The 24,353-nt window shown below is 44.1% G+C and overlaps 1 protein-coding gene and 1 long non-coding RNA gene across 4 annotated transcripts in view; one reads left to right on the forward strand and one right to left on the reverse strand.

Annotated features, from left to right (window-relative positions):
* The window catches only part of ABCC2 (ATP binding cassette subfamily C member 2), a 68,282-nt gene extending 44,057 nt beyond the window's left edge, over nucleotides 1–24,225 (forward strand). For 2 of the 3 annotated variants that reach the window (XM_027587470.2, XM_027587460.2), the window contains exons 18-31: nucleotides 187–367; nucleotides 6,907–7,030; nucleotides 7,321–7,456; nucleotides 8,165–8,384; nucleotides 8,525–8,679; nucleotides 9,892–10,047; nucleotides 11,506–11,705; nucleotides 13,079–13,205; nucleotides 15,099–15,200; nucleotides 15,629–15,772; nucleotides 16,664–16,822; nucleotides 17,807–17,973; nucleotides 19,757–19,951; nucleotides 20,609–22,033. In XM_027587470.2, coding sequence (XP_027443271.1) covers nucleotides 187–367; nucleotides 6,907–7,030; nucleotides 7,321–7,456; nucleotides 8,165–8,384; nucleotides 8,525–8,679; nucleotides 9,892–10,047; nucleotides 11,506–11,705; nucleotides 13,079–13,205; nucleotides 15,099–15,200; nucleotides 15,629–15,772; nucleotides 16,664–16,822; nucleotides 17,807–17,973; nucleotides 19,757–19,951; nucleotides 20,609–20,738 — 2,196 coding nt within the window. In that variant the 3' untranslated portion in view covers nucleotides 20,739–22,033. Of the gene's footprint in view, nucleotides 1–186; nucleotides 368–6,906; nucleotides 7,031–7,320; nucleotides 7,457–8,164; nucleotides 8,385–8,524; nucleotides 8,680–9,891; nucleotides 10,048–11,505; nucleotides 11,706–13,078; nucleotides 13,206–15,098; nucleotides 15,201–15,628; nucleotides 15,773–16,663; nucleotides 16,823–17,806; nucleotides 17,974–19,756; nucleotides 19,952–20,608; nucleotides 22,034–22,061 lie in introns of those variants that run through there. The other variant, XM_027587451.2, reaches the window with a different exon arrangement.
* On the reverse strand, nucleotides 233–23,372 carry LOC113918732. Its single transcript, XR_003518665.1, has 3 exons — nucleotides 23,291–23,372; nucleotides 1,893–2,100; nucleotides 233–349 (listed from the first exon to the last, which is right to left on the reverse strand). It is a non-coding gene; the product is annotated as an uncharacterized LOC113918732 (long non-coding RNA).
* Nucleotides 24,226–24,353: the final 128 nt, after the last annotated feature.

The raw sequence follows: 24,353 nt of genomic DNA on the forward strand, positions 1-24,353 counted from the left end.
TTTTTTAAGAGCAAGCCAAGGAAAGTGGTAGACATTCTGGGTAATTAGAAGTTAGCTACCCATAGGAGAAGTTAGCTAAGGCAAGGAGGTTACTTCCTTTCCTTTTTAAGAGCAAGCCAAGGATGGTTGTGGACAGAGAATCTCACAGTGGGAAGGCAGTGGTACAATTTACTGTTGTTTTTTCAGACTCGACTCTTGGTTACACATAGCATTCACTTTCTTCCCCAAGTGGACGAGATCGTGGTTCTGGGGAATGGCACCATCTTGGAGAAGGGATCCTACAGCACTCTGCTGGCCAAGAAAGGATCGTTTGCTAAGATCCTGAAGACATTCACAAAACAGACGGGTCCTGAGGAAGAGGCCACAGGTATGTAAGGAAGATTGGAACAAGATAAAGCTTGGGTATGGAAAGGGTAGGAGTGATAAACTGCTATTTACTTGCTGAACTATTAAGTATCCAGTAGGTTAGATTTGGAAGCGAATTATCCAGAGATCCAAAATCTGTTCTTTCTGTATTATGTCTCTGTAAAGAAACACAGACATAGAAACTCTGTGCCTGAGCCAAACTGGGGGCTCATCTTGCTCATATGGTCTCTGACATGCAGTCGATGGACACTAGAAGGGTATGACTACAGATTTAGGGTGATTAGCCCTTGTGGAAAAAACACTAGTGGCATCAGGGGCCCCCTTTTAGGGATGCTGTGCTTCTATTGATTCAAATTATACATCCCACCCCACCTACCCTGAATCCACTAAAACCACTTCCTGGACAGCTTTATAGTCTGGTACTAATAGTGTACTGCAAAATTCTTGATAAGCCCTAACAAAGGCATCTTGACCAATATACCAAAAACCACTGGGTGTTTCAAATCAGAAAAAATCATGGCAGTTGCATGGTCTCACAGTATACCCAGGAATAGACCTTAATACCACCACCACTGGGGTCATCAATTAGTTCTGGTCAGCAATGGCCCTGATCCCTGAGGACCTTCCCAAGAATCTGCCAACAGTAGTCCTGTACATAGTTCTAGGTATCTGCTTCGGGTAGCAGTTACCAGCAGGAGATCAAGCCTGAGAAAGCAAGATCTGGAGGGTGCATTCCAGAAGCCAGTTGGGAGAAGGAGTAGCTACAGAGCCTGCAAGTGGGGACTCATGCAGGCATTGAAGTCCAGAAATGTGTTCAAAACCACCCTGGGGAGCACAAGAGATGGAAAGAAAAGCCTAAACCGTAAAGTCTGTAAGTGTTGGAGGGATACAGCAGGAGCAGAGAACAGGATGCTATGGGTGACTGGCAGCCATCCCAGGAGACTGGGGCAGGGGCACCATGAACCAGCAGAGGCCAGAATTTTCCATCAGTCCTTATGTACTCTAGGCACTGGCCTGGAGAAAACTAAAAGCCACCTGCCTGGGGACCAAATGTCCCAAGCCAAAGGGCAGTGTCTGATGCTTAATTCCCGAGTCACTGCTCAGTCAACCACATCACCATGACTTGCTCCAACAGTTTCCCTACACTAAGTCTACCCTTCCCCCCACCCCCACCCCCGCCGCCTTTGGCCATGATCTGAATTTCTGGATTCTGTTCTAAACCCCCATGGGTGGATGGCTCCTTTGAAGAATCCTGTCCTTTATGTACAAAGGTCAGTTTGCAAAACAGCTCATCCAGCCTTTGTTCTGGTAAACACTGATTATCTATTTCTGAGCAATGCCTGGCATGCTGTTGTTGTCGGTTCTGGGACTCAAGGTATAGGCCATGACATGGCAGAATGAAGGGCAGGGCAGGAGGGCAAGGTGACCTGTATCAATACTGGTTTGCTGTATTAGTTTCTTAATTAGCTGCCATAGCAAAGCACTACAAACTGAGTGGCTTAAACAATAGACATTTATTTTCTCACCGTTCTGGAGGCTAGAAGTCCAAAGTCAAGGTGTTGGCAGGATTCGTTCTTTCTGAAGGTGTTGGGGAAGGACATGTTCCAGGCTTCTCTCCTAGCTTCTGGGGCTTTGTTGGCAATCTTTGGCATTTTTGGCTTGTAGACACATCACATTGTTCTCTGCCTTCATCTTCATGTGGTTTGCATGTGTCCATCCACGTCCAAATTTCCCCTTTGTATAAGGACATCAGACATAATGGATTAGGGGCCCATCTTACTCCAGTCTGACCTCCTCTTAACTAAATACATCTACAATGAGCTTATTTCCCAATAAGGTCATATTCTGAGGAAATGGAGGTTAGGATTTCAACATATGAATTTGGTGGTGGACACAGTTCAGTCTATCACACCAGTCCTCTGACATACCCAAATTCATATCTTTCTTGTGTACAAAATACATTCGTGCCATCCTGACATCCACAATGTCTTAATCATTCCAGTATCAACTCTAAGTCCAGAATCTCATCTGAATGTCAATTCAAAGTCCCACATTTCATCATCTAACTCATGTAAATCCAGTTGTGAGTGAGACTTGGAGTCTTGGGGCAGAATTCTTCTCCATCTGTCAAGCTGTAAAATCAGATATCTGCTTCAGTAGTAAGACCGGCAGGCATTAGGATAGACATTCCCATTCCAAAGGGAAAGATCAGAAGGAAAAAAGGGGTCATGAATCCCAAGCAAATCTAAAATCTCACAGGGCAAATTCCACCAGATTTTAAGGTTTGATAATGATCTTGTTTGGCCTGATGCTGTCTGTTGCTCAGGCTCAACCTGGGCTGGTGGTTTCAACCCCTCCAGCCCTGGGCAGTGGGCCCACCCTCTGGAACTGAGGAGGAGCCAACCCCAGGGTCATGTTTCCCTTTTCTTGGATAGCCCATGTTCACAGCTGGATCCTCTGTTGGTTCATTTTCTGCCTGTAGAATCCTAGAAGTCTGGCAGGGTCCCTTCATTTAGTCCTGTCTCTGTCCCCTCCAATCCAAGCCGGCAGCATGTCTGCTAAAATAGTTGATCAAATTAAGTCACAGGCTCACATGCAGAAGAATGAAACTGGACCATTTCCTTACACCACACACAAAAATAGACTCCAAATGGTTGAAAGACCTAAACGTGAGACAGGAGTCCATCCAAATCCTAAAGGAGAACACAGGTAGCAACCTCTTCGACCTCAGCCGCAGCAACTTCTTCCTAGAAACATCACCAAAGGCACAGGAAGCCAGGGCAAAAATGAACTATTGGGATTTCATCAAGATAAAAAGCTTTTGCACAGCAAAAGAAACAGTCCACAAAACCAAAAGACAACCGACAGAATGGGAGAAAATATTTGCAAATGACATATCAGATAAAGGGCTAGTATCCAAAATCTATAAAGAACTTATCAAACTCAACACCCAAAGAACAAATAATCCAATCAAGAAATGGGCAGAAGACATGAACAGACATTTTTCCAAAGAAGACATCCAAATGGCCAACAAGCACATGAAAAAGGGCTCAACATCGCTCGGCATCAGGGAAATCCAAATCAAAACCTCAATGAGACACCACCTCACACCCGTCAGAATGGCTAAAATTAACAAGTCAGGGAACGACAGATGTTGGCGGGGATGTGGAGAAAGGGGAACCCTCCTACACTGTTGGTGGGAATGCAAGCTGGTGCAACCCCTCTGGAAAACAGTATGGAGGTTCCTCAAACAGTTGAAATTAGAGCTACCATTCGATCCAGCAATTGCACTTCTGGGTATTTACCCCAAAGATACAAATGTAGGGACCCGAAGGGGTACGTGCACCCCAATGTTTATAGCAGCAATGTCCACAATAGCCAAACTGTGGAAAGAGCCAAGATGTCCATCGACAGACGAATGGATAAAGAAGATGTGGTATATATACACAATGGAATATTATGCAGCCATCAAAAGGAATGAGATCTTGCCATTTGCAACGACGTGGATGGAACTGGAGGGTGTTATGCTGAGTGAAATAAGTCAATCAGAGAAAGACATGTATCATATGACCTCACTGATATGAGGAATTCTTAATCTCAGGAACAAACTGAGGGTTGCTGGAGTGGTCGGGGGTGGGAGGGATGGGGTGGCTGGGTGATGGACATTGGGGAGGGTATGTGCTACGGTGAGCACTGTGAATTGTGCAAGACTGTTGAATCACAGATCTGTACTTCTGAAACAAATAACACAACATATTTTAAGAAAAAAGAAAAAGAAGAAGATAGCAGGAGAGGAAGAATGAAGGGGAGTAAGTCAGAGGGGGAGACGAACCAGGAGAGATGATGGACTCTGAAAAACAAACTGAGGTTTCTGGAGGGGAGGAGGGTGGGGGGATGGGTTAGCCTGGTGATGGGTATTGAGGAGGGCACATTCTGCATGGAGCACTGGGTGTTATGAACAAACAATGAATCATGGAACAGTACACCAAAACAAATTATGTAATATATGGTGATTAACATAACAATAAAAAAATTTAAAAAAATTAAGTCACAGGCTCAATCTCCTTAGTCAATCTGCCCTTGAGCCTTTCTGGTGGGTTTTTCATTTTTGTTATTGTACTTTTCTAGAATTTCTATTTTCTTTTTTAAAATTTGATCTCTTTATTGATGTTCTCTATTTGATGAGAACTCATTCTCATACTCTAGATCTCTGACATGGTTTCCTTTTGTTCTTTGAATATATTTATAACAGTCAATTTAAAGTCTTTCTCTGGTAACTCCAACTTACTTCCCAGATGACTGTTGTTTTTTTTTTTTTCCTGTATATGGTCCCATGCTTGCTTTCTTTGTAGGTCTCACAATTTTTCGTTGAAAACTGGTCACATAATGCAACTCTGGAAATAAGATTTTTCTCCCCTCCTTCCACTGCCAGGATTTGTTGTTGTTCCTCCTGTCTAGTTTCCTGAACTAGTTCTTGGGAAATCTGTATTCTTTGTCATATGTGGCCACGGAAGTCTCTGCTTGGTTGGTCAGCTAATGATTGGACAGAGATTTCCTTAAGGGCCTGTAATCAAGAAGTCACTCAGCTTTTTCCGAAAGGCTTTGTGTGCGCATGCATGTGGTGGGAGGGAAGGCATGTTCCTAACACTCCAGCAGGCAGTTCATGATTCTCCTTCACCTTTTTGTTTCCTGCTTGCCCAGAGTCTGAAGGTTAGCCAGGGGTAAGAGAATAGGGCCTTCTCACTTCTTTTTTGAGCATGTGCACAGCCCTACCCATGTGTATGGCATTCTAGATTGCTAGAAATACATTAAAAATATCAAAGCTCCCTAAGGCTATCTTCTTCCCCAGCTTTTCCTTTTAAGTTTTTGTTTAGCTTCTTATTTGCCCCAACTGTAATAATCCTTCAGGCAGCTGTGATGTTAAATAGTTGCTGCTGATTATTTAAGCTAGCTCCAAGTCTGGGCCAATAAAGACAAGCCCTGTGAATGGGGTTTTCTAGAGAACTGCCAGCCAGGTCAAGTAATGACTGTTCTCCAGGGATTGAAACTGGTAACCAAAGGGTTAATGGGACTGGTAATCACAACTGCAACTTTTTACCCAGACCTTTTTTCATTTACCTTTAAATTCCCCTGACTCTCCTTCTTTGGGGAGGCAGATTTGAGGCTCCTCCTCCTATCTCCTCATTTGGCCTCCTCTTGCATAAACCCTTTCCTTGCTGAATACTCAGTATCTCAGTGATTGCCTTTGCTGTTTATTGGGCAGACAGACTTGGATTTGGTTCCAGGATGAGGCTTTCGGGACAGTTTTGAACACATTCTGTTCCCTCCAGCAGTAAGGAGGCTGCTGATTTTTTTGTAGTTACCATGTTTGTGAGGTTATTAGTATTCTAGGCTCCAGCAGATCTAAGGGGAGAGGGGATGGGAATGGGGTAAACTATCACAAAACTTATTGTTCTTACTGAGATTTAGCCATTTTTCTTAAATAAATGTTCCTTGGATTGCTGCAAGACTGGTTAATTTCAGAGTTATAAAGTTGATTTTAATAATAGTTTGCCATTGCTTTTATGGAGTTATCAATTTCCAGAAGTCTTTACCATTGCCACTGATGCCCAGGCTGTTTTACATTTTATTTTTAATTTTTAAAATTTATTTCTTATTGCAGCATATGTTTTTAAAATGTTTTAAATTCAGGGGCGCCTGGGTGGCTCAGTCAGTTAGGCATCCGACTCTTGATTTCAGCTCAGGTCATGATCCCAGGGTTGTGGGATTGAATCCCATGTTGGGCTCCGTGCTGGGCCTGGGGCCTGTTTGGAATTCTCTCTTTCTCTCTCTCTCTCTCTTTCTCTCTCTCTCTCTCTCCCTCTCTCCCTCTCTCCCTCTCCCTCTCTAAAAGAAAAAGGAATAAAAATAAACAATGTTTTAAATTCATAAAACTTGGGCGCCTGGGTGGCTCAGTTGGTTAAGCAACTGCCTTCGGCTCAGGTCATGATCCCGGAGTCCTGGGATCGAGTCCCACATCAGGCTCCTGGCTCAGCGGGGAGCCTGCTTCTCCCTCTGACCCTCTCCCCTCTCATGCTGTCTTTCTCTCTCTCTCTCTCTCTCTCTCTCTCTCAAATAAATAAAATCTTATAAAATAAAATAAATTCATAAAACTTTGTAAAGTTATTTGAAATTCAAGAACATTTTTCATTTACACTTGCCTCTTTAGTCAATTCTGAGAATTGGGACTCTTCTGCTTATCTACTATGACCCTTAAAAAGTTCTTTTCCTGCTACAAAGAAACTGAGAAGCTTCTGGGAATATTTCTCTCCTTTTGACCAATTTCTCTTCTTCTAGAAACTCCTCTCTCCTTTATCCTGGTATTTCTCAATGAGAAGATGTACTAATAATCAGTAATATTCCTGGAGCAAAATTATCAGCCTGTGTGTACATCTGGGATCTCTTGCTCAGGGGCCAGCAAGATCAGAAAAGAATTCTCCTTGTTCATACAACTTTGCAGCTCTGTGTCGCCATCTCCCTAACCTTTGATGTATCTCCTAGTCAATGAGGACACTGAAGAAGAAGATGACTGTGGGCTGATGCCCAGTGTGGAGGAAATCCCTGAGGATGTGGCCTCCTTAACCATGAAACGAGAGAACAGTCTTCATCGAATACTCAGTCGCAAGTTGGTCATCTCGTCAACTGGCAGCCCTTGTCACTTCCGTATTTCCACTTGATCATTCTCTTTTTCTCTGTGGGCTTTTCCAGAGGGAGGGGACCCCGGGACACTCCCAGCTCTTGCTTTGTTTCTTTGAATGAAGAGGAGAGGAGGGGTGGGGTGGCGTGTTTCCCCAGAGCCATCTGTTCTGAAATGCGCTTCAATGTAAAGAGAGTGACTGTGACATGTGCTTGCAAGAAGACCCCAGGATGCGCCTGCACGCTCAAGAATGTGTCCCCCCCGCCTCAATTTCTCAGTTCTAGGTCCAATAGCAAGCATCGGAAGTCCCTAAGAAACTCTTTGAAAACTCGGAATGTGAACACCCTGAAGGAGGAGGAAGAACTGGTGAAAGGACAGAAACTAATTGAGAAGGAATTCATACAAACTGGAAAGGTGAGCACCACAATAAAAAGTAACATTTGCGGTGATCTATAAGGCTTGGGATCTGAACATTTTGAAGTTTGATGACTTGAATACATACCTACAGGAGGGATAGGTCTCGTGTGCTTTGCAAATCATTAAATTCGTCATTGAAATGTTGGTAGAGGCTTTGGGCTTTCTATCAAATCATATTTCCAAGAATGAGGTTTCCCGTAAATATCCTCATAGCACATTTCATGAGTAATTCAATTCTGATAGTGGAGAGAACAACAAAACTGCTTTGAGATGCAAGTCTGGGAGCCAGAGAACACTAATAAATCAATCTGAGAGCACACAATTCAAATTAATAAAACTTAAGACCTTAAACCCAAGACCTGGTTTTAACTTAAGTCCACATTAATGAAAACAAGTTCCAAGGTCTGCAGTATAACCCCCATCCCACTCTGTTGTGTGTGTGTTGTTGTCCCACTCTGTTTTTATCTCTTTCTCCCTTAACTGCATCTAGAAGCTCATGAATAATGTGATGTTATTTCCCCTGCACTATATTTCAGCATCAATTATTATCCTGGCCCAATGCAGAAATAGACCACAGATTACTAAATTTTGCTACCTGCTATCCACTTTTCCAGGGGACTCCACTCCCCCTTGTGATTGATATTCTAGGTAATTCCTCACAAAAAGCCATTAGGATTTCTAACGCTGAGGGTGGGGGCTTTTCAGGTGAAGTTCTCCAACTACCTGAAGTACCTACGAGCAATAGGATGGTTTTCGATATTCTTCATCGTCTTTGCCTATGTGATCAATTCTGTGGCTTATATTGGATCCAACCTCTGGCTCAGTGCTTGGACCAATGACTCTAAAACCTTTAATGGCACTAACTATCCAGCGTCTCAGAGGGACCTGAGAATTGGCGTCTATGGAGCTCTGGGATTAGTACAAGGTACGTCTGATGGTTGTGACGGCTATCTCTTAGAGAATCTGTCTGGTCTATGTACTTTACCTAGACTCGGGGAAAAAATGCCATTGTGTCCTTGGGACAAGTCCTGTGCATCGTGCTGACTAAACTGGTTCCATTTCTAGGTGCATTTGTGCTCATAGCAAATCTCTGGAATGCCCATGGTTCCACTCACGCATCAAACATCCTTCATAGGCAACTGCTAAGCAATATCCTTCAAGCACCCATGAGTTTTTTTGACACAACACCCACAGGCCGGATTGTGAACAGGTTTGCTGGTGTAAGTATGTAAATGGCTGTATGATGTGTTTTTATGCTGAGGATCTTTCCACTCTGACAGGGACAGAATTCTCCTGTCCCCCTAGGCAACACAGTGCAGTTAGAGTTCTTTGGTCCACTTAGCATGCAAATGTTTATTGCGTACCTTGTGTGAGGTCCCAAGGATCCTGGGGACACAGAGATGAAAAGCTCTGGCCCTTTAAGGAGCTCACCATCTAGTGAGGGAGACAACCAAGGAAATAAAGGAGTATGATAAAAGACAATAAGACCAGTAACAGTGTGTATATAGTGGTGTTCTGGGAGTACAAAACAGTGACAGAGAACAGCAGTACTAGCTCAGCCTGGGTGACAAGGTGGGAAATGTCAGAAAACATGAAACTTAAGTCCTAGAAGGAACTTACTTAGCCAGAGAGATGGTGGAGCAGGGGGTTGGCGGTAGCAACAAAATGAGAAGGATTATTCTGCAGAAGGAAAAACACAAGTAAAAGCACAATCACTGGCTAGGATGGTGAATAAAAGAGAAAACAGGATAACCCTTGGCTTGGTCTCTGCTCCATTCCTGCTTCTATCTTTGCTACTTTAAGAATAAATTGGGTCTGGACTATGGAAGAGAGCCACCTATAATTTTAATGAGGGTCTAAAACATGGTGTCCATGTACTGCAGATCCTGGAGCTCTTTGCATTCATTTATTCAACAGCACTTACTGAGCACCTGATAGGAGCACTAGAATGCTTACTGACCGAGCTTGTTGACTGGAGGCTTCATACAAATTGAATGCTAGTTATGTGCCAGGTTCCATTTAGGTACTCAATAGAATTAGGACCCATTTACAGTTAGATTAATTGAACTGGCTTGGTTATAGGAGGCTTTACCTACTGTAAGGCTCTATTAGCTTACAATGTATGAATGGTTTAATAAATTTGACAAATGAGAATTTCCCTGAGAAGAGCGAAAACCTTTACCAAGTCTATTGAAAAAGTGAAGGGTGCCTGCATATCTGTTTGGAGGGATTTAAAAAGATGAAGAAATTACAGAAATGAGATTGGTTATTGGGAGGAGCAGAACAGTATATTGCAAATGAATGTCATGAAATGATTAAATGAAGGAGTCACTGGGAACCCAGAATCAAACAAATTCTCTGCTGGAATCAGGAAGATGGAAAATGGCACAGGAATCCATTAGTATACCATTCTTCTAATTATGTATTCCTAGGATATTTCCACAGTGGATGATACCCTTCCCTTATCCTTGCGCAGCTGGATATTGTGCTTCCTGGGAATAATCAGCACCCTTGTCATGATCTGCACGGCCACTCCAATCTTCGTTGTCATCATCATTCCTCTTGGCCTCATTTATATGTCTGTTCAGGTAGGTTTGGAAATAGGTAGGTCTCCTCTCCTCTCTACTTACAAAAGCCCAGGCTCTTTCCTGAGAATCTTCTCTTTTGTCTATTGCTAGTCACTCACTCCTCTCCAGCATCTTTGTCATTTAGTCCTATATTGATACACCAAGGACCCATAGGCCACTGTCTAAAGCTCAAGTGTCAGCACCAATAGACTTGGTATATGGTTCACAGCAAATCTCACCTTAGCTGCTGCCCCACAGAAGCTTATGTGGGGCAGATTTATGTTTGGATCCAAGACTACCTTGAGGTTGGCTCTGGATGATCTTGAAGTTCTGTAAGATCCCCCATAATGGGTAGGTCATTGGTTGCTTCTAGAAGGTTTATGCTATGGCTGCTTCCTTGATTGGCTTAGGCTTATCTGCTGGGAGATGTCTCTCAGCAGGAGCTAGATCTCTTTTCACCCCAGGGCAGTTCTAGTTTCACTGGGATGTCTATGGATGACTTAGGTTCAGTGTCAACATGTTCTTGAGGGAACAGGTAGCTTGAAAGCCAAGCCTCACAAAAACACTGGGGCAAGAGGAAGGGACTCCATTCCCATATTAAAAACTGATGAGGAGAGGCAAGCTGTGGAAAGGATTCTTTGGGATGACCTGTTCACCTTGGGAAAACAATTCTGAAACTCTTGCATTCAAGGGCAGCCTTGTCATCTATGGTAAGGTGACACCTCCTGGTATCTGTGTTAAGTTCCTCAGGTACCTTGTTATCTCAATAACAGCCTCTTGGCCGTTAATAACAAACCAACAAATAAGAATCAGGATATTGAAGGAAACTTCCAGCTATAACATTTTGAATTCTGACTCTCAAATGCCCAGCTCTTCCCTGGTTTCAACAAATCTTCACAGAATCTAGTAGCACCACTGAATCTCATCCTTCAACCCTTGTGTCTCAAAGTCCATCTGTACACTTTTAGTTCTAGTTCTTAGACTCTGAACACTCCACACATTTCCAGAACTATCTCTACCTTCACAGAACATTGCAGCACCGTTTGGTCACTTACCTGACTCTGTTCAATTTTTATCTAAACCTCAGGATACCTTTGGCCCTTTCCTGCCCATCTCCAGTTTCCACGCTCCTTGGATCCCAGCTGCAATTTACAAAATCCATTTGGAGACCATTTTTCTAGCTGCTACAAAAACTCTCACTTGGACAATGTATGCAGATTTTGGGGAGAGTATGGATTAGGCTGACAAAATTCTTCATGTGGCTATAGTCTCACTCGCATTGCCTTCCGTTCCCCACCAACCTCTTCCTTTGGGCCTCTCTCATCATTCCTCTAGCCAGAGGTGAGGCCGGAGGCTTCTAGCCTGTTCAAATATGGGCTGTGCCCATCAAGGTGAAGGATGCTGGGTCAGGGCCACCGAGGAAGAGGTATTGCATATGCAACATGATTTTGTGACTGACTCTTTACTTTTGGGGTCCAGATATTTTATGTGGCCACTTCCCGCCAGCTGAAACGTCTGGACTCTGTCACCAGGTCCCCAATCTACTCTCACTTCAGTGAGACTGTGTCAGGTTTGTCCATCATCCGTGCCTTTGAGCACCAGCAGCGATTTCTGAAACACAATGAGGTGGGGATTGACACCAACCAGAAATGTGTCTTCTCCTGGATTGTCTCTAACAGGTGAGGCTGCCCCTGGGTATTTACCCAAATATGCGCTTTGGGGTTCTACATGTTTGACATTAACTATGAGAGGGCAGATGTAGTCAGTGATGTGAATTTCACTGTGGCCAATCATGCCTGTCATGTAAGTAGAAGAAAGTATGGGCTTTGGAGTTAGAGACTGGGTCGCTGTGCCTACTGTGCTATTTACCAAGCTATAGGTAAAATGCCTTGACCTTCTAAGAGAAATCTCATTTTTTGTTTTTACAATGACTAGAACACAACCTGTATCAGAGAGTTCTGGTGGAAGTCAAATAACCTCTATAAGCATTTGGTATCCCAAGTACAGAACAAGTGCTGGGTGAGCTGGGCATTCGTAGTTGGCGTCCCTGAGAGCAGATGTGAGATTCTCCATAGGCAGGACACTCTTCGTAGGGTGGTGAAAGAAGCTGAGGGTGGAGGGAAGAGACTCCATAGTCATCACTCCAGTGATGACATAAAGGGAAAGCTCATATCCTATGAGGTGAGTCTCCAGGTAGGGTGAACATTCTTCATTTCTGCAACATTATGAGACGTTGGCAAGAAGTGGTATGTCCTTGAACGAAGAAGGTCTTTTTCAGGAAGTGAAAATTCCTGAGTGGCTTCCACATTTTCTTAAAGTGTCAAAGGCAGACTCATGATGCTCAGTATTATCTGGAACATGGAGAGGTCAGGACAAGACTCTGATTGTAAAGATACTTTATTAGATAGTTTCCAAGAATGAAAAAAATTAAAAAATAAAAAATAAAATCATGAAATCAGGGTACATTGAACCTTCACGTGGTGCTTACTTTCTAACCTTACAAATGGATTCTCTGGCATTGTTTGCCCTGCCTAATCAAAAGAAATCACTTAGAACATTTGTTTAAAAATGCAGATTCCTGGGGTGCCTGGCTGGCTCAGTCGGTAGAGCATGCCACTCAGTTTTGGGGTTGTGAGTTTGAGCCCCATGCTGGGGGTAGAGTTTACTTTAAAAAAAAAAAAAAAGTTAATTCCTGAACTCCACCCTAGGCTCCCTGAATCAATCTCCTGGGGAAGAGTCCAAGAATTTTCTTGCATGAATTTTGTATTTTTAACAATTACTTCAGATGATTCTTATGATTTGGCACGTATGGGAGACACTGAATCATAAGATTCCCTTAGTTTAGCAAACTTCTCTAGTACCTTTAAAATGCAATGTATTTAATTTAAAAGACTTTAGGAACATATGGTATAGTCAAATTGAGGCATCTTGTGAGAACACAGCCCAACCAACTCAATCCCTCTCAGAATGTTCCATGAACACCTAGGTTGCTGGTTAAGGTAAGGAGGTGAACATCAGTGACCCCTTTCTCTCTGGTTCTGTTGCCCTACAGGTGGCTTGCAGTTCGTCTGGAGCTGATTGGGAACCTGATTGTCTTCTTTTCATCCCTGATGATGGTTATTTATAGAGATACACTAAGTGGAGACACTGTGGGCTTTGTTCTGTCCAACGCGCTTAATGTGAGTCTGAAGGTTGGGAGTTAAATTAATGCATTTATTCTTAAATTGAGTCTACAGTATACCACAGAAGTTGTGTTCTTTATTCCTTTCTAGATCCAGAGGGACTAGGTAATACTGAGGTTTAAACCTTGGCTCTGTCTCTTACTAATTGTGTAACATATGGACATGTTCCCTACCCTTTCTAAGTAGGTACTAGTGTCATCTGGAAAAATGGACAAAAATTCTGTTGCCCTTGGGAGTTAAGAAAGCAGTTTGAGGGGTGCCTGGGTGGCATAGTGGGTTGAGAGTCCAACTCTTGGTTTCGGCTCAGGTTGTGATTTCAGGGTCGTAAGATAAGAGCTCTGCGTTGGGCTCTGTGCTGCTCAGTGTGGTGTCTGCTTGGGATCCTCTCTCCCTCTCCCTCTGCCCCTCCCCCTACACTCGTGCACAGACACCCTCTCTCTCTCACTCACTGTCTCTCAAATAAATCTTAAAAAAAGAAAGCAATTCAATGTGACTTAAACTGATAGTTCTCTTTGCCTCTTTGCTTGATTCTAGTCAAGAGAATAAATGAGTTTCTTTTCATTTAAGTAGGCTCCGTGCCCAGTGTGGGGCTCCAACGCATGACCCTGAGATCAAGAGTCACATGCTTCACCAACTGAGCCAGCCAGGCGTCCCCAGTTCTTTTCCATAATATAGTAATAACAGAAAGTCTTTTGAATATCTTCTATCTTTTTCTTAAATCCCAGAATAGAGTTAATTCTAATAAAGAATGTAGAATCCAATAAAACTACATAACGCATCCCTAGCATGACTAGGCAATACCTGTTAGACATTATTTCCTAGTGTCCAAAATTGTGGCTGGCACTACAATCAATATTCAGTAAATGATACTCAGTGAGTCATTTGGCCATCTTTCATGATATCTTTTGGAACTAATACATTGGTTCACATAACTACCAGTCAGTTCTGTATGGTGCTGTGTTCATTAGGAGTTAGTAAGGCCCAAAGCAATCATGGTGGGGCACCCAAAATGACTCTGTTGTTCACCAGAGTTATTCAGCTCCTCGTGCCCCTGCTCCTTCATGCCCCCCCCCCCATTTTTAGGCTTATTAACCTCGGGAAGATGGGGCAAAGACAACTGTTAGACTGAATGAAAACAAAAACATTCAAATATCAACAATTTCGTTTGGTTCGACCTGCACCAAGTGGTTACTCTTCTCTCCGACATCCTGTACTCTCCCTCTTTTTAACCACCATTTGCTCAACAAAAACTCCCTGGTCTAAGTCTATGTGTGAAAGAAGCTTGCCTCTAAGTAATCCACAGATTCCCTAGACTCTAGACTGGCTCAGACTTTGACAACCTCTTACTGCTGGTTAGATGTATTTTTGTAGGCAGGAGTTTACTGGGGTAAAGGAGGGTCCGTGTGAATGCTCCACCCTGAGGTTTGGGCTCTTGTTGAGAGCAGAGAGTGGAAGCAGCTTTTTGGAAGGCCTTTTCCTACCCTGTGCCTTTTCTTATCCTTTCCCCATTTATAGAATGCCACCCACTACTCCTTCCCCAAAGAACATTAGGTTTACAGGCAGGAGATCGGAGTTCTGGTCCCACTCTACCACCTGCTGGCTTCTCCAACCTCCAACTCTAACCCTGCTGGGTTAGCCCAAGCCCCTCCAAGGTCATGTTGTCCTTCATGTGAGCATCACAAAGTTGCGCACTTAATTGTCTTCCAGACCACACTGGTCTCATTGCCTCCCCCAAGGAGGTGAGGATCGTCACTAACACTTTTCCTTGCCCTCTCGAAGAGCTCGGCGTAGTGCTAGGTAGAAAGTAGGCACTGGACTGACCTTAAAGTTTGACCAATTGAGTTGGTTTTGGAGCCTGGGATGATCTTTAGTCTTCTGGTTTTTCTCTAGATCACACAGACCCTGAACTGGCTAGTGAGGATGACGTCAGAAATAGAGACCAACATTGTGGCTGTTGAAAGAATAAATGAGTACATAAAAGTGGAAAACGAGGTAAGGAGGAATTAGAAGAACCCGGGGACAAGGCAAAAGGAAAATGTTTCCTTCAAGAGAGCATCTTTACCCTGTCTAGTGATTTCACATGGAGTCATAAAGGTTCTCCTAAAGTTTGCCTTGCTCTAATTTAACCCAATTTCTTGAAACTTAAGAAGAGGAAATGGTTTAGGGGGAGGTCAGGTCTTGGAATGCACCAAGTTAAAGGTGTCTTCATTCTGGAAGTCTGCAGAGCAGTATCGTGGAATGGAGTTTCTTTAATTGAATAGGGTAGGAACCTTCTGAAAGTACTCATCTAATTCATTCTAGTCGATGCAGATGCCCACAGATGGCTAGGACACTGTTATCCTTCTAGTCTGTGAGTCCTGTGGGGACTATTCAGTGAGTTGCCACCATGTAAAGTACTTCTCTTCCTGTCTCTTTGCCAGGCACCCTGGGTGACTGATAAGAGACCCCCCCCAGGTTGGCCCAGCAAAGGGGAGATCCGGTTTAACAACTACCAAGTGCGGTACCGGCCGGAGCTGGATCTTGTATTGAGAGGGATTACTTGTGACATCAGGAGCATGGAGAAGGTAGGTGGAGCGGAAGAAAGGCCCGAACATGAGTTCTTATGATCAGAACACAGTTGGGCACAGGAGTGGAAAGCAGCTGGACTCGGCTTTCATCATCGGGGTGGAATGAGAGAGAGGGTCCGCGCAGTCTTCGGCCCTGGGGAGGTGCAGGGACACAGTGCCACCACCAGAGGGCAGAATATCGACAAGGGCTCGGATTGCGGCTGGAAGGGTTTTCTGCTCAGCCCTTCCCTGTCTCCCTGCTGGCACCGGGGCAGCACCATCTTCCCCTCTGGCTGATGGAAGCTCATTTCCTGTAAGGGCCATGACCTGTAGAGGGGAAGTCAGGAAACACCCAGCCTAGTGAAGGAACTGGTGAGAACAGCAATGTGGAGGTGATCCCTGCAGAGAGAATGACTTAGTTCTCTGGTCTACAAAGTCCTGCACCTTCCTGTGGGGTTCCTGTTCTCCGAGGACTTGGGGTCTGATGTGAAAATGTAGAAATGTGTGTAAAAAAAAAAAAAAAAAGGTCTGGGTAAAGATGCTGAGGTCCTGCTGATGAGGTTCTCAACTGATGTGAGGCCTGATCCTTCCCTTTTCCTCACTTCTAAACAAAGTTTTTTTTTAAACTATAATGTCCAGTCATAATTAGAACAACAGTTGCTTCTGTGTCCATTTCCAGCAGTCATTGTAGTTCTGATCAACCAACAATTGAGAAGGTAGAATGAGAAGGCATCTTTTTCTGACATCTGGGCACTTTTCTCACCAAAACCAAAATCAGTTGAACATCTTAGAGATGAAGTAGTCAATCACTGCCTCTTTCCACCTAGGATTATGAATGCCGCAGGCTACACTCCCCCCACCCCCAAGAAGTACGTGGTGAACTAATGTGCAAAGGAACTGTATTTACAGATTGGTGTGGTCGGCAGGACAGGAGCTGGGAAGTCATCCTTGACGAATGGCCTCTTCAGAATCCTAGAGGCTGCAGGTGGCCAGATCATCATTGATGGAGTAGATATTGCTTCCATTGGGCTCCATGACCTCCGAAAGAAACTGACCATCATCCCCCAGGTGAGCTCTAGAACTTACTCGGTACATGCGGCAGGGGGCAGCTTTTTCTGCAGGAAACATATGCATCTTCTTCTTGATGAATATTCAGTTATCAGTGTCATTTCTGCAGGCTACCCGGGACACCGAAGACACATCCTTTCCAAAACTTAAACAGTAACTTTGGCATTTTGTGAGGATATGCTTGTGACTGCCAGTGTCTAACCGCTAGGTGGCAGCAACACAACAGAAGTCAAATAGAGCAGATGATTATTTAGCATTTCTAGAGCTCATCCTGGGTTAGCAAGACCTTTGCAATCAATATTAGCAGTTTTGCTGCTGAAGCTTGAAACCATTAAGCTTTATACTCCCCATTTGATATGGTTAAAAGATAGCGGAGGGAATTTGTGGCAGGTTTTTGCCAGCAAGTGGAACGCTTAGTGGATCAGCAAAAAAGGCTTCCCTTTGGCTTCCTCTCTGGACTCTACCAAATAAGGTCTGCCCTGGAGGCTTCTTGGGGGCGGGGGTGCAGTATGTGGGTCATAATTAGAACCATTCCTCCTCTATTCTTGTAGCCAAGTCTCTGGGGGTGGTTTTGGTTTGTCTGGTGTTTGCTCAGTTTGATGTAATCTTTTCTCCAGCTTCTTCAAAAGCCTAATAAATTCTTCCATGACTGTACTGTCCCTTCCCTGCCCACCCCAGATCCCTTCACTTCCATGGCCTGAGTTTCTTTTGAGGGTGTGGAACACTCCCCTCACTTTCTTAAGATATGCTGAGGCAAACTTGGGAATCCATAAATGAATCTCAGAATGAAAAACAAAACCAAGAACTCCTCTCAATCCTGTGGCTGCCCCTCTAGTCTTCAGTGCGGAAACTTGGCACAAGCTTGACAACTAGCCAGCTTTGCATCTCGGGCCAGTCCTGTTTGCCTTCTCCTGGCCACAAAAAACTGCTAGACCCCTTTTTTGTCATGAGCCTCAATAGCCCCCCTCCTCCCTTGACTTGCAGGATCCCATCCTGTTCTCTGGAAGCTTGAGGATGAACCTAGACCCTTTTAACCACCACTCAGATGAGGAGATTTGGAAGGCCCTGGAGCTGGCTCACCTCAAATCCTTTGTGTCTGGGCTGCAACTTGGGTTGTCTCACGAAGTGACAGAGGCTGGTGACAACCTTAGGTAACGTTTTATAACCCACTTCCCCTACAGGCAGTGGAAGGGGGGTGGGGGGAAGCACCCCTTTGTTCCTGGTGCTAGGTAGTCCGTGGTATCATAGAATTCCTCCAGTCCTGGGTGCCTTTTGAGTGGTAGGCAGGACATGGGACGCTGAGCTGAGGAAGCTCAGAAGGGAGGCCCAGTAAGCTCTGGCTTCCCTTGGGAACTTGTTATAAATGCAGACTCTAACTCTAGACTCATCAGAATCTGTTAGCAGGATTCCCAGGTGATTTGTGTGTACATTACAGCTTGAGAAGCACTACCTAGAGCATGGATTCTTAACTAGGCTACACACTGGAACCACTTGGGGAAATATATAAAAATCCCAAAGCCCAGGCAGTACCTACCCAAGACCCATTGAATCAGGGGCCCAGGTGACTTCAGTGTGTAGCCTTGGTATAGAATGCCATCCTGTTTGTTTTCCATCAGCAACAGATCTAGGAACTAGCAAGATATAAGTGGGTCTTTAGGCCTATGGAAAAGACCCTTTAGCACAAATATATATTGATCGTGTACAAGATAACGTCATGTAGCGAATACGCAGGGTGAGGGGCTGTGTGGGCCCCTCTGGCAGGATGTGACCCGGCGGCCTTGACACATCTGGTTTGTGAGAACAACAAATCCTACCCTCTTTCTCTGTCCATGCTGGGGGACACCTAAATGGCATGACCAGGGCCTTGATTTCAGACCTGGGTTGGAGGCGTTGAAACTTCCATTTCTCTGGTGAGTGATGGGAGATGGGTCACGTGGAGAGAGACAGCAGCTGAAAGCCAGACTGGCACCTGGGCCCCAGGCTGTTCTAGGAAGTCCCCCAGGGCCAGGCGGGAGTGAGGTACAAACAAACTACAGTTTTGCCCGGTCTCTGTGCGGATACTACAGAGGAAAACTGGAAGTTCATCTTGGGTGACTTCTCATCTCCTGCAGAAATTTTCTTATGGAGAATTACAGAATTTTAGCCACCCTCTGTTTAATATGTTCCCTAATGGCCACAGCAGGAAAGAGCAATTAGCGAATTCCCGAATATTTCCTCCACATCATTTCCCAAAGCTGCTTTATATAAGTAAGAGGTCCAGCCTTCATTACTGGCTTTTAACAAATGAAAGCGATTTGCATTTTACAAGCATATTCGAATTCCACATACATTGCATCTCCCACCAAGACATCATGTTCATTAGATAGCTCCGTCTCTAATCAAGGCAGAAGGCCTTGAACAAATAATTAGCCTTGAGACTAGAATTACACATTAAAATAATGAATGGGTTTGCTAAGGCCACTAAGAAATGCCACTGGGGCATTCTGATGCAGTGTCATCCTATATTAATGGTGTCAGGTCAAGTACTGCTGTGGTGAACTTGGCCTTCCATCTTACTCTGGAATTGCTATTGATGTGCTGGGATGTCATCTAGTGATGCAGAGAACCGTTCCCAGGCTAGGGTTTTCCAAACTCATTAAACATGGAACTTGCCTGGGGTGCTTATTAAAAATACATATCCTGAGCCTCCTCCCCATTCTGCTTGAGAAGAGCAGGGCCCAGAAATATGAATTTTAAAATGAAGCACCTACGGTAGGAGAGCGTTTGGAAAACCTCGTCTCAGCCTCCTCTATTAGGTGTTAATTCTGGGGGAATTTCGGAGGCGGGGTTTCAAAAGTCGGACCTGGAACATGAGCAGTGCACGTACATGTGTGCACATAACCCCGTTCGGCCTGGGTCCCTCGGGGCTAATGCGGCTTGTTCCCTTGGCTGCAGCATCGGGCAGAGGCAGCTGCTGTGCCTGGCCCGCGCTCTGCTTCGGAAATCCAAGATTCTAGTCATGGACGAGGCCACGGCTGCCGTGGATCTAGAGACCGACCACCTCATCCAGACGACCATCCAAAAGGAGTTCTCCCACTGCACCACCATCACCATCGCTCACAGGCTGCACACCATCATGGACTGCGACAAGTGAGTGTGGTGACGGAGCCTGACAGACACCACTGAGCCCCTGAGCGACAGGAATAGCATCAGACCAAGATCTCCCACAGCTGAAGGTCTAGCCACCATCATTTTACTGAGGAAACCGAGAGTTCCAGTAGTTTGTCCACAATTATACACCAAGCTAATGAAAGCCAACAGGGTTAAGGGAACGGACTTGAGGGTAAAACGGGCAATTGTATATGATTATTAACCAAGTGTGGGGAGGTGGAGGCCCAGCCACAGATCCTCTCAACTACACTGGCTGGCTCTCAGCAGCTGCCCCAGAACCATGACTAGAAGTTTTCTGCTTCTTCCCAACTCTGGCATAGTACATTAAATATGGGAGTAATGTCAGTAATTTTGGAACCTGGTTGGAGACCACAGGCTCCCTTAAACAAGGTATATCTTAAAAAAAAAAAAAAAAAAACTTACGTAAATGGACTTATACTGTATATATTCTTTACTACTTGATTCTTCAGCATTATATATGGGACACACCCATGTTAATGCAGACAGCTGCAGTCCATTCGTTCTCACTGCTTTGTAGCCTTTTATGAATGAATATACCATGACTTAGTCCTGGTTGTTCTTATAAAGGCCAAGATTTAAGATGCTGCTAAGACCTTTCTTTCTCCTTTGTTTCAGGATAATGGTCCTGGACAATGGGAAGATTGTAGAGTACGGCAGCCCTCAAGAACTGCTGAGAAATTCGGGCCCCTTTTGTTTGATGGCCAAAGAAGTTGGCATTGAAAGTGTGAACAGCACATCATTCTGACAGTAGGTCCCATGGGTTGGAAAAGGACTATAAGGATCATTGCTTACTTTTTGAGAGAGAGATCACACAGAAGTGTGTACAGTGTACACCTTAAAGAAGGATCCTGGTATATCCAGCCACGGTAGGCCGGCCCCCCCGATCCCGCTTTGATGATCCCGATCCCACTCTGGTTATACCTCCTTCCTACTGACCTTCCCAGAGATAGCTACTATCCTGAAGTTTGGGATAATCATATCCTCTTGCTTTTCATTTTAGTTTTACTACTTGGTATGTACCCTTAAACAAGTTGTATCTTTTTTTAATGTATGTAAATGGCCTGACTCATACTTGACATATTCTTATATGGCTTTTGTTCAATATTATTTTTGAGATTCATCCATGTTGATGCACATAGGGAGGTCGGTCCATTCTCCTCCTCTGCCGTATGGCAATGTGTGGATGTGCCACAGTGTATCTATTTTAATGTTGGTCAGTAGGGTTATTTCTAGGGATTTTTCTCCTATTATGACAATACTGCTAGAAACATTACACATGAGATACATGTATGAGAGTTTCTTTAGGTTATAAGGTAGGAATGGGGGGTATGCACATGCTTACATGCATACACTAGGTAATGCCAGTTTAATACACTTTTTGTCCATCTGTTGAGTATGAATTGGTATCTCGTTGAGGTTTTAATTTATGTTTCCCTGGTTACTACTGAGGTTTCTGCTGGTTAGTATTCAAGGTGTTTTATTTCTTTGTGTGCCTTGTGAATTTTGACCATAAGCTCACTCTCCTCAGCATTTTATCTGTGAGCATTCTTTGAAAGCTGAGTTGAACCTGAGTTCTCCTGCAAAAGCTTTTACCTGTCCCTTGGGGGCATTACCCAGAACCAATTTGAATTAAATTCTCCGCTAGGGGTTTCAGACCATAATCTGGCACAAGAACTAACCCGTGGTTTACAAATTCTGAAGGGAGATTCCTCCCCTTGACCTAGTGTCAGGTTGGAGATAGACACATTGCCTTGCTGACTCCTTCTGCAGGGTGGGGTTTATTCCTCATTTACCTACATACTGCAGATAAAGGTTTATATAGCTTCCGGGTCCAGGTTTATCAGAGGGTCTCCTGTTACACTCTTTATCTTGACAGGCGTTGGCTTTATCTCTTGCCTTGGCATCCTGTATGTCAACAGAGGTCAAAGTCTTCAGGCTTCAGAAGTCACCCTAAGCTTTGACCCTTCTTATCTTCCAGGGTTTTTTGTGTCCCATTACTTTGGGTTCAGTATATTCTTTACTTCCATTTCAGTGATGAAATTATATTTTCCTTTATTCATCATTTTAGCTGTTGAGATGCTCCGACGCCGAAAGTTCCTGTAGGAAGGGCACAATAGCTGCGAGGCTGGATGAGGAAGGGATCTGAACTATTCGCTCTGCGCCCAGCAGCATCACCCGAGCAGTGTTGTCTGCAGTGGCCAGGCATACAGACAGCAGCTCGGGTTTCAGTTTGTCCCGTACTCCTGGAACCAGGGTCATCGTGCTCCTCAGAGACGCGAGCAGCGTGCCTTCTGGGCGGCGGCTGCTTCTGGCAGGTGCTAGCTCTCTGATACTTATTTTCCTTTGGCCCTTTCTTCAGTGCCTACTTAATTCTTTATATGGTTCTGTTAAAATAATGGTTTCTGTCTCCTGACTAACCCAACTGATAGAACCCTTGGAGATTAGCAGGTTAAAGTCTCTTATTTTTCAGATAAGCACATGCCTGAGGAGGGTTAGAATATCCAAAGTCAAAACATGGGGGGTGTTTCTGGCAGAGCCAGAAACAAATTTGCTGATTTTTTTTTCCTTCAATGGCGGAGGGGTTTTGACCTACCTACTCCTACTGATGCAAATAAAGAGAAGTAAAGGTCATTCTTTTCTCAGAAGTGATGACTAAGACACCCGGTGACGGTGGTGGAAACCGGAACGAGCCTGGATCTAAAACTTTGGTGATGACTCCTCCCATTTCAAATCTTGTTGGCCCAGACCCTGGATAACTGAATCCCCACTCTGGGCCACTTATAATATGCTTGCTCTTTCCTACTTTCCTTCCTTCTTTCACTTGCCTTTGAAGCATTAAGATATTCCTATGTTTTGGTCCTTGACCTTCCAGTTTCTCTGATTCTCATTTCTAGCCCCTTCCTCTCATCCAGTTATGACATTCATATATTCAGCTGCCTGCAGCTATTCTTACCTGGATATCCTTCAGGCATCTGACACTCAACGCATTCTACTTGACAGACCCTTACACTCCCTCCACTCAAAAGATTTTTCTCTACTTCCTACCTCCAGTGATGACCTCACTGTCCACTCAGTCCTATGAAATGAAAACCCTGGGCATCACTCTTAACTTTTCCTTTTCTTCTCAGGTCACATTGACCACCAGGCCCTTCTGGTTTTATTTCTTTACCCCCAACCCTTTTGCTACAATTCAGGTTCTCATAACATCTAAGGGCACAGGTATCTCTGCATCCTGTGTTGTTTTTCTTAAATATATCCATCCATGGCTATTAGAGTGATCAAATATGCAAAACTGACCAGGTTACTCTTCTGTTTAAACCCTTCATTCAGTGGCAATCCAGAGTATGGTATAACAGAGCTCCCAAACATCTGGTCCAATCACATTTCTTCTAATTCCTGTTAAAGAAAGAGATAACAAGCCCCAAATGGGGTCACTTATGCTAAGCCTCATGCCAACAAACTGAGACTTAATACCTACTTTATAGTTTCAGCCTTTCCCAGGAATGGAATCTTAAACCAGTCAATCTGGAATTCCCTCGTCAATACTACTGAGGTAATCTGCCTGACAGACCCCTGTGTCTCCTAAAGGAAGGTCACCTTGCCACAACCAATCTGCTTATTGCTAATATAACTTCCTTGTCCCATTTCCTTCTGCCTATAACAGTCTTTCCTTTAATCAGATACACCAAAACCAGACTTTGATTCAGATGCTGGGGACACACAGGCACGGACATCTGGTGCTAACTGTGACAGTCACAGCTCTTCTCCATTGGTGGGGTTTCTAGCACCAGGGGGCCAGCGATATTGCGTGATACTGAGCATCATTCCTGGGTTCAAAGATTTCAAATAGGGCTTTCTTATTCTCCCAGAGAGTCAGTGAGCTACCCTGCTATCATTTGAAAACTTCCTTTCTGCTTAAGTTTACCAGAATTGGGGCTGTTTACTCCCCAGCTAATTTATTATTACTATATCACTTTGTCAGATAATTTTCTGTTTGGGTCTCCCTCACTAAGCTGTGAGCCTCTTGAAAACAAGAACAGTTTCATAGTTTTTGGATCTCTAGTGGCTAGCATATAGCAAGTACTCACATTTTTTCCAATGTTCAGAAAATCTTCATAAAAAGCACAATGAGAAAAATGTGTGCTAACAGTGCAGCAATAGGGAAAGAAAAGTAACTTCACATTGATACATTGGCACAAAGAGGAAGAATAAACATACCAATCAAACCTCAATTTTTTGCAGGCTAGTTTTGTATAAGTGCCTTTTGAAATACTCTCTGAAGAAATTTGTTCCATTTATGTCATAGGATGAGAACACATTTATTCACAAATGCACATTGATCATGACTTTACTAAAAAAT

This window comes from Zalophus californianus, chromosome 15 (genome assembly GCF_009762305.2).
Source record: "Zalophus californianus isolate mZalCal1 chromosome 15, mZalCal1.pri.v2, whole genome shotgun sequence".
Taxonomy (NCBI): Eukaryota; Metazoa; Chordata; class Mammalia; order Carnivora; family Otariidae; genus Zalophus; species Zalophus californianus.